The sequence below is a fragment of the Podarcis bocagei genome, assembly GCF_964188305.1.
Source record: "Podarcis bocagei genome assembly, chromosome: 3".
Classification (NCBI taxonomy): Eukaryota; Metazoa; Chordata; class Lepidosauria; order Squamata; family Lacertidae; genus Podarcis; species Podarcis bocagei.
The window spans coordinates 14,111,199-14,123,692 of NC_138127.1; the positions used below are offsets into that span (position 1 = coordinate 14,111,199).

Below are 12,494 nucleotides of genomic sequence, written 5' to 3' on the forward strand. Positions count from 1 at the left end.
CCAAATGTAAAGCATATACAAATCAGACAAACATACTCCCTGTTATTAGACCTCATGAGAAAACTGAACAAAGACTCTCTGCAGGCCACTTCTGACAGGTGAACAGGGCCACCCACCTGTTATCACATGCCATCAGGTGATTCAACTGACAAGCGTACTCTAAATGCGCTCCAGTTTATTCTTTTACAGCCCTGGCTTGAAGTTAAGCCACAGCTGCAAAGATTCCTGCTAAATGCAGGGCTTGCATTCAGCACCAAATGCAAGCCCTGCTTTTGGCAAGGATCAGCTTCTAGTGGTCCCTGAAGGCTTGTGTTTCATGCCCAATTTAAAATGCATCAAGTCAACCCCTGCATGCATATAACTTTAAAAACTTGAGGGGGCAGATAGTTTCTAACAATAACCTTCATTGTCCTGAGTAAGATATAAGTACTGTCCACTGCAAACTCTAAAACAGACAATTTAGAGCTCTGGAAATGTCCTTTTGCAGATTTGAGATACCTCACCATTCTGTAGAATGTTATTTTGGAATTCAGAGGAGGCAGCCATATGCCACAAAATTAATTTAACACCATTTAATATTGTGGTTTTTTAAAAAAATTGATTTTGTGTCCGCATAGCGATTTGTCAAACCTCTTTGAGACTTATTTTTTATTCAAGGAAGGCTTTTTAAGCAAACCGCAAAGACAAGTGTTCATGTTTGACCTACAGCTTTCATGAGTCCCAATGTTTCACAGAAGAACTGAAGTTTAAATGTTATCAAACATACAAATTGTGTTTGACAGCATAGAGATGCAGCAAGGATGTGCTGAGACAGGCCACCACAGGTATGAGACTGAGGAACTCCATATTCAGAAACCGGCAAACCGGTGCATTAAGTTATGTTTCAGGGCAGAAACTATATGTTCCCAAATTTATCTTCACCTCAGACTGCTAGGGCGGGCATAGGGGAAGGGCATTCACTGGGCACGAAGGGAGTACTTAATCAGCTCCTTGTTCAACGATTTCTCCCACAAAGTTTCTCTCTGGCAGGCTCGAAAACTAGAAGTCTGGCCAAGAATAAAAGCAGCCTGAGGGAAAAGACAACCCAAGAAGAAATTGGCATGCAAGTGGGAAGACTAACTTCTCTGCTACCAACATCCTTACCGCACACATGAATTAACAGAGAAGTTATACACTGTGCAAATTTGTATGCATCCAACTTCAGTTCCAAATACTAGAGGAAAGGAAGAGGAAAAACCAATCCATCAGGAGTACAGAAAGAGGGAAGCAAGGAAGGAGCTAATACTTGCTGAAGTGAAAGCATTCCACCGTGGATGTCAAAGCATTTCAACAATTGCCATTAACACATATAATGGTCAAAGGGAGAGGGAGAGAAAAGAAGAACCCCCTAGTATGAATAGGCCAAGACTGGTACCATTCAAACCTACACAGGGTGTCATTAATGCCATGCTTTGATGGACGGGCCAGTCAAAAGCCCATCTCTTAAGAGTGTACAAAGTTAGCTGAAGTATCCTTCTCCTTCTAGCTACTTGGTTAAAGTGTAAGTGGACCAATCCAGGCTGGAATTCTCAGGAGAGTCAAGGTTGACTGCAAGGTTCTACTCTGGCATAATGATGTGGTAGCTGGATTTGCTAAGCCCTCTCCAGGGGCAATAGCTTACCAATCAAACAATATTTCTGGATTCTGCTACTCCAAACTGCTTAAAAGCAGAAACAATTGTGCCTATTCTCCAGAGTTATCAGAGGCAGAGAGTCAAATTCCTGATTTTTCAAGCCCAGGAAGCCATATTAAAACCTTACCGGCAAAGGCTAAAAAGCTGTTTGATGCTGGCACTGTTTCAGCCCAAGTAACCTCCTATTCAACAAGCCTAGCAAATCCTTAAAGTAAACACCATTATTAAAATTAACAATCCAAAATCCTATGTTGCGAAATTCATTAATCTTTGGGTGGTGTACAGGACTACATTGCAATTAGCAATACAACCCCACCTATCATTTCACTGAGAAAATTTCTAAAGGAATGTGAAGAACTACTATTCATAAAAAACTGTATTAAACTTGCATTCACAGTTTAAAATTTAAACAATGGCTGCTTTTAAGTATTATTGCAGTGCCAGACAAAAGGAATTATTCGTTCTCAACACATTACTATAAAGAAAGGGACCAATTGTCCTCAGGCTCTGAAGTTCATCTGCAAGTGCACTATAACTATGAATCTCTTTTACAACTATGGGTCTCCTCCTCCCACCCCTGAGATTCTATAGAGCCTAGACATTTCCAGAAAACAGTGGGGCGGGAAAAGATTTTCTTAATTCATATCACCAATGAAGAATTAATATTAAACAAACAGAGGAAGAAGGAAAAAAAGAAATTGGGGGAGCTGCAAAAATGCACAACTGCATTAAAAATGTGATAAATTGCAGCTGGAAGCAACATGGTTTATATTTTCCCGATTTCTCTTACTGAACTCTCAATGCCTCTCTCTCACCAGCTCTGTAAGTTACATATGCCACAAGTGTCAGCAATACCCGTCCCCCCTCAGGCCCACTGTGGCATACATTTCCCTATCAAAGAATATTTGGATCATGGATGGGTTAGTCATAACATGATGGTCCCACCTACACAGTGGGTGCATTCACACATCACAGTAAACCATGGATAATGACTCACTGTATATGCAAAGGTCTCGCTTTACTCCTTCCTGCTAGCAAACAGGACAGCAAACCATGATCTGTAGCTTAGCATTACATCCTCCCTAGAGACTGTAGTTCATTTCAGTCCAGACCAGTGCTTTTTTCCCAGGGGGTACTCAAGGTTACACAGTACCGACACCTCTCTTTTGTTGTTAAAAAGTCTGGCACTTACTGCAACAACTTCATTATGAGTAAAAGGTAAAGATAAAGGGACCCCTGACAGTTAAGTCCAGTCGCGAACGACTCTGGGGTTGCGGCACTCATCTTGCTTCACAGGCTGAGGGAGGCCGGCGTTTGTCCGCTTCTGCAGACACTTTTTCCAGGTCATGTGGCCAGCATGACTAAGCCGCAGCATGACTAAGCATGGCAAAGCCAGAGCAGCGCACGGAAACGCCGTTTACCTTCCCGCCGGAGTGGTACCTATTTATCTGCTTGCACTGTGTGCTTTTGAACTGCTAGGTTGGCAGGAACTGGGACCGAACAATGGGAGCTCACCCAGGATTCGAACTGCCAACCTTTCGATCAGCAAGCCCAAGCAGCACAGTAGTTTAAACCACAGTGCCACCCGCGTTCATTATGAGTACCAGCACCTATTTTTCTTGGGGGGGGGGGGAGTACCGCTCCAGACTATGATCTGAAGCCACGATTCATTCTTGGTTTATCAATTATCATTTAATTGAGTAAAACTATTCCCAGTTTGGATGTGATGCTAAGCCAAGGATCATGGTTTGTTGCTCTGACTCACTAGTAGGGAGGAGCAAAGCAGGAACAATCTTATCATCCAAGGTAAGCCGGTAACCGTGTGTGAATGTTGCTAGTGAGCTATTAATGATGTGGTCTGGGTGAAAGACGCTTTTAGAGGATGCCATATTCTCAACAACTACACCACCTTAAAAAAAAAACCTCAAAAAGAAAAACTGGTTATCACAAATCCAGTATCTCTGTTTCTTCTTGCCGCATTATTCAGCCCAGACTCAGAGTATCTTTAAACAATGTGAAACCAGAGTTAATACTAAAGTCTAACAAAAATATTAAAGGCTGCATGCATCAAAATAATATCACAGTAAGAACTAGGTCTGGGCACGAAGAAGGCTTCCCTGGGAAGAGCATTCAATAACTGGAGCACCAGACATGGAAAATACCATAATCGAGTGCTCGAGAGAGGGGAATATAATGTGAAAAATTTGAGTGTGTTTATATATACATATACATATACATATATATATATATATATATATATATATATATATATATATATATGCAGGTTTTGGTGTCTTCGGGTGTCTTCCCGTGTAAGAGTTGGGGTGTCTAGGCGACGTTTCGACGAGGTCTCACTCGTCATCTTCAGGCTGGTGCTTTCGGCTTCTTGTTACTAGAACAGAGCAGGGTCTCAGTGTTTGAGTTCCTATAAATACTGTTGAGGGGGTGTGGTGTATAGCCTCCAACGTTCTGGGCAGAGAGGAAGTTCCCAGGTTAATGTGCCTTTTCTTCTTTTGTTCATTAAGTAACAAGAAGCCGAAAGCACCAGCCTGAAGATGACGAGTGAGACCTCGTCGAAACGTCGCCTAGACACCCCAACTCTTACACGGGAAGACACCCGAAGACACCAAAACCTGCATTCCTGCACCCGTGAAAATCTACGAAAGCATATATATATATATATATATATATATATATATATATATATATATATATATATATATATATATATGTAGGTTTTGGTGTCTTCGGGTGTCTTCCCGTGTAAGAGTTGGGGTGTCTAGGCGACGTTTCGACGAGGTCTCACTCGTCATCTTCAGGCTGGTGCTTTCGGCTTCTTGTTACTAGAACAGAGCAGGATCTCAGTGTTTGAGTTCCTATAAATACTGTTGAGGGGGTGTGGTGTATAGCCTCCAACGTTCTGGGCAGAGAGGAAGTTCCTAGGTTAATGTGCCTTTTCTTCTTTTGTTCATTAATTACTTGAGGGATATCTTGAGTGATTACTTGAGTGATATTCTGAGTACCACTTAGGAGGGTCATTAGGTGTGGATTAGTTACTAAAGCTTTCTTCTGTCAAGACACAGAAGAAAACAATGGCATGGCCCTCCTTCCTTATATCAAGGGCACTACAGATAAAATTAGCAAAATCCTCCATAAACACAATATCAAAACAGCCTTTTGCACCAACCAAAAAATAGCCAATATCCTCAGAAACCCAAAAGATAAAATCCAGTTAGAAAACCAAGGGGTCTATGAAATACCCTGCAAAGTCTGCCCAGCCACGTACATTGGACAAACAAACAGACGAATAAATGCACGTATCGCAGAACACAAGAATGCCGTCAAAAAAGAAGAAAAAACTTCCTCTCTTTACCAACACATGAAAGAAACAGGACACGAAATTAATTTTGCAGATTCCAAATTGCTCTTTAACATGGAACATCACCACAAGAGAATAATCATGGAAGCCATCGAGATAGAGAAACACCCTCACAACATGAACAAGCGTGACGACACGTCCCGCCTGCCAGACATCTGGAAATTAGCCCTCCCCACAAAAAACCGACACCAGAACCAGAGGCACACAGAACGCCATCTCCAATCAACCACACCAGACCCAAACCCAGACCCTCTCCACAGATAAATTACAGACACCATCCAGTAGCCAAACCATAGTGACACCTCCGGATGCTGCACCCCCCTGCAATCCCTACACAGATCTGGCTGGCACAGGGCACAAAACCACAGCTCGCCCCTATACACGAAGCCAAGCCAGAGCACAACTAAGTGCAGTACAGCCATCTTCTCAGAAAAACTCTTTACAAGGTCAAGAGGTCAAGACACGAAAGCTTTAGTAACTAATCCACACCTAATGACCCTCCTAAGTGGTACTCAGAATATCACTCAAGTAATCACTCAAGATATCCCTCAAGTAATTAATGAACAAAAGAAGAAAAGGCACATTAACCTAGGAACTTCCTCTCTGCCCAGAACGTTGGAGGCTATACACCACACCCCCTCAACAGTATTTATAGGAACTCAAACACTGAGATCCTGCTCTGTTCTAGTAACAAGAAGCCGAAAGCACCAGCCTGAAGATGACGAGTGAGACCTCGTCGAAACGTCGCCTAGACACCCCAACTCTTACACGGGAAGACACCCGAAGACACCAAAACCTACATTCCTGTACCCGTGAAAATCTACGAAAGCATATATATATATATATATATATATATGAGAGAAAATACCCTAATCCCAGCCATCAGATGCCTCACCTTTTACAGAAGAGGCCTGAAAAAGGGTGTCACAGGGAACAGGTTCATCACGAGATGCGATAACCATTCAGGTACCCAAGTCTCAAAACTGTTTACACTACACACCCAACAGATGCAATCCAGGCAAAAGGTAAGTACTGGTTTCAGCAGAGCAAAGTTAACTGCATTCCCTCGTTGAAATCAACAGGACATAAAGATATTTGGACAGAGGTAACCATTTGTAGTTGGATTTATTACTAGACACTTTCAGTTTCTGTGGAGTTTCGCTTCCCTTTGAAATGTATGGTAACAAGATAGGACAGTAACTGGTTTCACAAGAAGGAGGGTTAGTCAGACCATAATTTCACAAACTTTGTCCTAACGAAACTCTCATCGAGTTAAGGTGGAGGGAGTTTAAAGAAAAAGCAGAGACTTGTCCATCTACACATGGACTGATGAAAGGTTTTCCAACTCTGTTTTAAAGCACAGGCCTTAACTTGTGCTATATGAGCAAAACTCCTTCTGCCTCTTGACTCACCAATACGCCCATGAAGGCTCAGTTTAAGGTTTCAGGAGAGAAACTGCCAGGGACACACAGGCTAGGCTGCTCCTCGTGCCTCCTGCAATTTTTGCAGCCCACCCTGGAAAGACTACACAGTTGTGGCCAAGTATGAAAAAGGTAAACAACTTGGTTCCTTGCACCATATCTTTGCCCAGGGCCACAAGCCCACCTAGCCGCTAACTGAGGCTTTAAGGTTTTACTAATATTTTGCTTTATTTCATTATACCTTGCTTTATTTTATTTTCACAAGGACCTTGTGAAGCAGGTTAGATCGAGAGACAGCAGCTGACACAGTAACCCAGTAGGGCTTCATGGCTGACTGGGGATTTGAACTTGGGACTACTCGATCCAGATAAACACTTCACGACGACGCTGGCTCCCACTGACAAAATGCCAGTGAAATAAGATGGGGAGGGTCATATCGGCCTCAATACCATCAACCACTATTGCACGGTGGCGTAGGAAATCTCCACTTCCTAGTTCTATCAGCACAAAAGTGCAGACTGGAAAAGCAGGCAAGGAATTGCCCCTTAAATGTGTACAAACTTGCTACACATGTACAAGTTGCATACAAATGTAGACATGCCATGGACCAATTCAACAATATTTGGAATTCATTTTTATAAATACCTTATTAGTTAAGGTCTGGTTAACATTTGTAACCTTTTAAAATAACATTTTTATATTTATTTTTGGTAATGCATACTTGTTCTGTTTTGTTTTGTACATGGGTACTATTTCTTTTCTTTTCTTCTACTTTTTGTGTTTGGTCTTACTCTGTGCACTTGTATCTTTGTACTTTTTATTTTTCAATAAAGAATATAAAATGTAACCTTATTTATGTATGCCACTACTGCGGCCTGTGTTTCGTTAGCTCCAAAATGGAAAACGAGTGAGGTCCCAACTAAAGAAGAATGGCAACTTAAACTGATGGAATATGCGCAGCTTGCAGATCTAACTTATAGAATAAGAGAACAAGCAGAACATCCGTTTAAAGAAGATTGGAAAATGTTTATTGAAAATATGGAGGGGAACTGTGTACACTTGAAAACATTGGCAACATTAAGATAAATTCAACAGTGTAAATAAGTTTTGATGGAAGTAAACATGGAATACTGAATGGTTTAGTTTATATAAAATATGCAGGGATTTATGTTATGCAAAATGAACCATGGAAAGAGAAGAAGGGGAGTCATTGATATTTTAAGGTTGTTTAAATGAATATTCTAAATTGTAAAACAGAAAATTTAATTACAAAATTATATACAGAGAAAGCATTGGGGGGGGGACTCCAATAGGGCACTGGTGGTTAAACTGTGGAACCTCCCGATGTTGTTGAACTACAACTCTCTTCATCCCAGACCACTAGTCATGTTGTCTGGAGCTGATGGGAGCTGGAGTCCAACAACACCTGGCAAGCCACAGATTAGCCACCCCTGCCCTAGACCATGCCTATGCTATCAATTTGATATTATGCAAGAACCACCAAACAAAACGCAGATATGATCAAATTCTTTCCATCACGTGTGTAACAGCAAGAATACTGGTGCAGCACAGTGAATTTGACTTCAGATGCTTTGCAAGTAAAGATGTAGCTCTACAGAGTTTTGCATATTACATACAAAAGAAGTCCTGACCAAATAAAGGTGAGAAAGCTGTTTCAATGGAGAATGCTAATAAACTTGTATAAAAAGATTCCAAAACTGCTATTTTTAAGGCTTTCATCTATACATGGTAGGGATACTATTTTGGCTTGCTTCTATGACTTCCTTAGAAGAGAAGGAAACTTCAGGTCTCATCCAATGCACATACCAAGTGCTTTCCCTACCATATGCCAAACTGCAGCAAAGGAGGACATATTAATTCAGAACTTGACCCAATTCTGTTACCCAATTCTGTAGGTGGATAAATGCTTTGTGCTGTACAAAGAGCACAAATTGAGCCAACACTTAGTGAGAGAGGTTTTATTTCCTAGTATATCTAGGCTCCCACAGAGCCTAGGACTTGCCGATCAGAAGCTTGGCGGTTCGAATCCCCGCGACGGGGTGAGCTCCCGTTGTTCGGTCCCTGCTCCTGCCCACCTAGCAGTTCGAAAGCACGCCAAAGTGCAAGTAGATAAATAGGTACCGCTCTGGCAGGAAGGTAAACAGCGTTTCCATGTGCTGCTCTGGTTTGCCAGAAGCAACTTAGTCATACTGGCCACATGACCCGGAAGCTGTCTGTGGACAAACGCCGGCTCCCTCGGCCTATAAAGCGAAATAAGCGCGCAACCCCAGAGTCGGTCATGACTGGACCTAATGGTCAGGGGTCCCTTTACCTTTGCCTTTATATCTAGTGCAGGAATGGATCACTGGTAATACCAGGTTCCATTACTGAGCCTCCAGCTTTTGATGTTGTATCTCTGTCCAGTTTAACTGTTTGTACAGCAATGGGGTGCATTTACCATGGATTGGGAACTCCACAGTCCACAGGCCAAATGCAGTCCACCAGGTCTCTCAGTCTGGCCCCCAGCACTTTCCAGAGGCCCCCTCTCTCTAGATTACGCTGTTCCACCCCACCAACCCACTGCCCCCCATTTCACTTCCTCCACAATCATCCTTGCAAAACATTAAAATGGTGGAAGAAAACGGCTGTGGTGGAGAGGAGACAGGACCAATCTTTGGACTATGCTGGGTTCCAACCACCACCCTGCAAAACGCTAAGATCCTCAAACTGAAATGCAATTCTTGCAGAACGCAACTCTGGAGCCTTTACTACATGTCCAAGTGTAACTCCCTTCTTGCAAAGTCAACAAGCAAGTGAGATGGGGTGCGACAGCCATGTCTAGTGAAATTGCCCCAGTTTATGGGACGTGTAAAATTGCTCTGGCTATATTTGTTAGAAGCCAGCAAAGCTTCACACAGTCCTAGAGAGTGAACGTGCTTTATGCCCCTTTCTAGGCTACATGTTCATTTCCTGAATGCTTAATCAAGGCCGGACTGAAAACCAACATATTCATCAACAAAGGAAGCTGTTTTGATATTCAATTCTCCAACATTTTAAAAAATAACACCCATGTTTCTCCCTATGTTTCAAAATCTGCTGTAAGTTCAAAATTCATTATTTCCTTTGGCACATACTATGCACTAATACAACTTAAATAGGAATACACCTGCAGAAGTAAGGGGGGGAATCTTAATTTCTAAAGGAAAGTTGTTTTAAAAATCACCCCAATAACTAGGTTCATAGATATTTTCCCCAAACCCAGAAACTTGAGCAAAAAGCTGGCATGTGGGAGAACATCTCATTTCAGCAACCTAGTAAAATGTGCCCACTTTAAGCAGCCTGGGTAGCTCAGTTAGTTATACCATAGTAGTGATAATGCCAAGATTGTAAGTTCAATGATCCTCAGGGTTCCTTCTAACTCTACAGTTCTATGAAATAAATGATGATGACCTCAGTGGGGCTATCCATATGTTTAAAAAGGTAAAGGATCCCTGACAGTTAAGTCCAGTCACGGACGACTCTGGGGTTGCGGCACTAATCTCGCTTTACAGGCTAAGGGAGCCGGCATTTGTCCACAGACAGTTTTTCCGGGTCATGTGACCAGCATGACTAAGCCGCTTCTGACGCAACGGAACACTGAAACCAGAGCAGTGCACGGAAACGCCATTTACCTTCCCACCAGAGTGCTACCTATTTATTTGCTTGCACTTTTTTTGGCGTGCTTTCGAACTGCTAGGTGGGAACGAGCTGGGAACGAGCAACGGGAGCTCACCCTGTCGCGGCGATTCAAACCGCAACCTTCTGATCGGCAAGCCCAAGAGGCTCAGTGGTTTAGACCACAGTGCCATCCGCATCCCTATCCACATGTTTACATAACTGTATTTGTTAAAAAGTTATGTAGAGTATTAGGCAACAAATATATGGCCCTTTAAATTGATCATCATTTCTCAGATTTGTTAATAGACAGCATTTGTATCATTTGGCTCAGGCACTGCATTTAGAAACCAGTTGCTGGAATTGCTTGTATACAACCAGTACATTAATCCACATTTTCGGCTTTTCACAAGCATAACAGTGAAGTGTGGTTATCTGTTTCTGCATCCCTTGGTTTGATCTATTCTTCAACCTTTACAGAATTTCTTCTCATAATACATATTTCTTAGTCAAAAACACAATGCTTTTTCTGTTGTCAAATCAAAGTACAGAGCGCATATGTCAATTCTGAATAGGTGCATGTTTGTAGATTATTTTTCTTCTGAAGAATTACAAGAGGAAACTAGTTAAGGATAAGGTTCCTGCTACTTCATATTTTGAAGGGAAAATATGTGAATTATACACACACTGATTCTTCACACATATCACGCTGAAATAAATTAACAATTTGACCTCAAGCATCAGAACATGAGTAATCTCAAGAAGCACTCCATTTTTATATCTAAAACCCTAGTGACAGCTGAGATTTAACAGTAAACCAAGGTGTGGTGTTACAAGCAAGAAAATACTGGAGTTTTGATTTCCCGTGCTCCCTGTTCCCCTTTCTGAGATGCCATTTCGCCACTTATTTCCTGGTTCTCGGCAATCCAAAATTAGCCATTTTGCCTAAACTGCCCCAAAACTAGTTTGCCCGCAAAGAAGAGAGTGCATCAAACTTGTGTCTTTGTGGGAGTGCTTTTAATCCCGCAGAAATGTCTGCTAATGGAAAGGAAAAAGGGAGTTCACGTTTGCCAATTTCCTCCTCTCCCACTGCAGCCAAAAAATTATACAGAACATGTTAACCATATATGAAAGTGAAAAATGAGTCTGTAGGTTGACATTTTCATCAAATTACCCTAACTGTGCCAAGAATTGCCTATCCTGGCTAAGAGCCATGCTGAATATCAATTTAAAGCCATAGCCATATGTGCGCATCCTGCTCCTTATACTGGTACATTAAAGTAGCCTGATGGCAGATAAAAGCAAACACCTTTTTATGAGGCTATTTACTTTGGAATGCTTTATTGCACTTTACCTGCCACTGGTATTTACAGTTTTTTGAAATTTCTCATTTTCAGAAGTCCTGGTCTCCCATGTCTTCTTTATTTAGCAAGTCTATGCCTTCTTCACCACACTACAACTCCCATCATCCATGACTACTTGTCATGCTGATGGAGGCTGATGGAAGTTGGGAATCCAACAACATCTGAAGCACTACAGATACTCAATTCCTGGTCTTAATGATTATGTTATACACACAAGTAATGCATGAATGAGGTTTTTAAAAAAGGGAAACAGAGTACACATCTCTAACATTTCAAATGCCTACTCCGACTCCAAAAGCAACAAAGTACACTTATATTATTCCTATAAGTTCAACATGATAGACCAAACGCTCTGTTAAGTTTCTCAACGTGCTGTTATTAGGAGACACAATCCCAAAGACAAGCAGACCTCCTTACAAATATTTCTGGCGCTATATCCCTGCTGAAGAAGACATTTACAGCTCTTGACCTTTACACAATCTTTCGTGTAATGGCCCAGTGAGGCAGGAAACTATAGATAGACGTATCCTGGCTTATCGCAGTGCGCAGCCAAGAGAGGAGCTGCACATATAAGCAAAAGGCTCATGAACATTTTGGCTTCTTAAACTGATATATGAATGTCTGGATGTGGCAACTGACTTCCTCCCCAAGCCTAGGTTGGCTGTTATCTTGAAATGTCCCGATGTGACAAATAAAGAGGTGTCAGTCTGGGGAAAAACCAGTGATCACACCACTTAGGCTATGTAAGTTCATTCCACTTTTGTCTCTTGTCAAACAGACCTTCCTAGGATTTGATGGGTCTGCATGGCCAGGCACTTGCCAATGTCCCATGCCCCAGGAAGGTGTCCCGCTGACAAGAGCTCCCTTCTCTTCACCATTGCAATCTGCTTGTCTCTCGCTCTGGCTCAGAGGCCATGAGCAAACAAACAGGAGGAGGAGCTGTCATTCACTACCTACTTGCTCACTAGCTCTGCTTGACAAGCAAGCAGGTAATAATAGCCAGT

The 12,494-nt window shown here is 42.1% G+C and overlaps 2 protein-coding genes across 3 annotated transcripts in view; both read right to left on the reverse strand.

The window, feature by feature from the left end:
• The window catches only part of ADAM17 (ADAM metallopeptidase domain 17), a 290,647-nt gene that overhangs the window by 61,703 nt on the left and 216,450 nt on the right, over positions 1-12,494 (reverse strand). The gene's annotated exons all lie outside the window — the stretch shown is intronic.
• The window catches only part of MBOAT2 (membrane bound glycerophospholipid O-acyltransferase 2), a 74,734-nt gene that overhangs the window by 52,818 nt on the left and 9,422 nt on the right, over positions 1-12,494 (reverse strand). Inside the window, exon 1 of one of the 2 annotated variants that reach the window (XM_081189131.1) lies at positions 12,271-12,409. The exons of the other annotated variant lie outside the window; for it this stretch is intronic. Within the exon in view, the coding sequence (XP_081045257.1) occupies positions 12,271-12,321 (51 nt within the window). The 5' untranslated portion in view covers positions 12,322-12,409. Of the gene's footprint in view, positions 1-12,270; positions 12,410-12,494 lie in introns of those variants that run through there. 2 annotated transcript variants of the gene reach the window in all.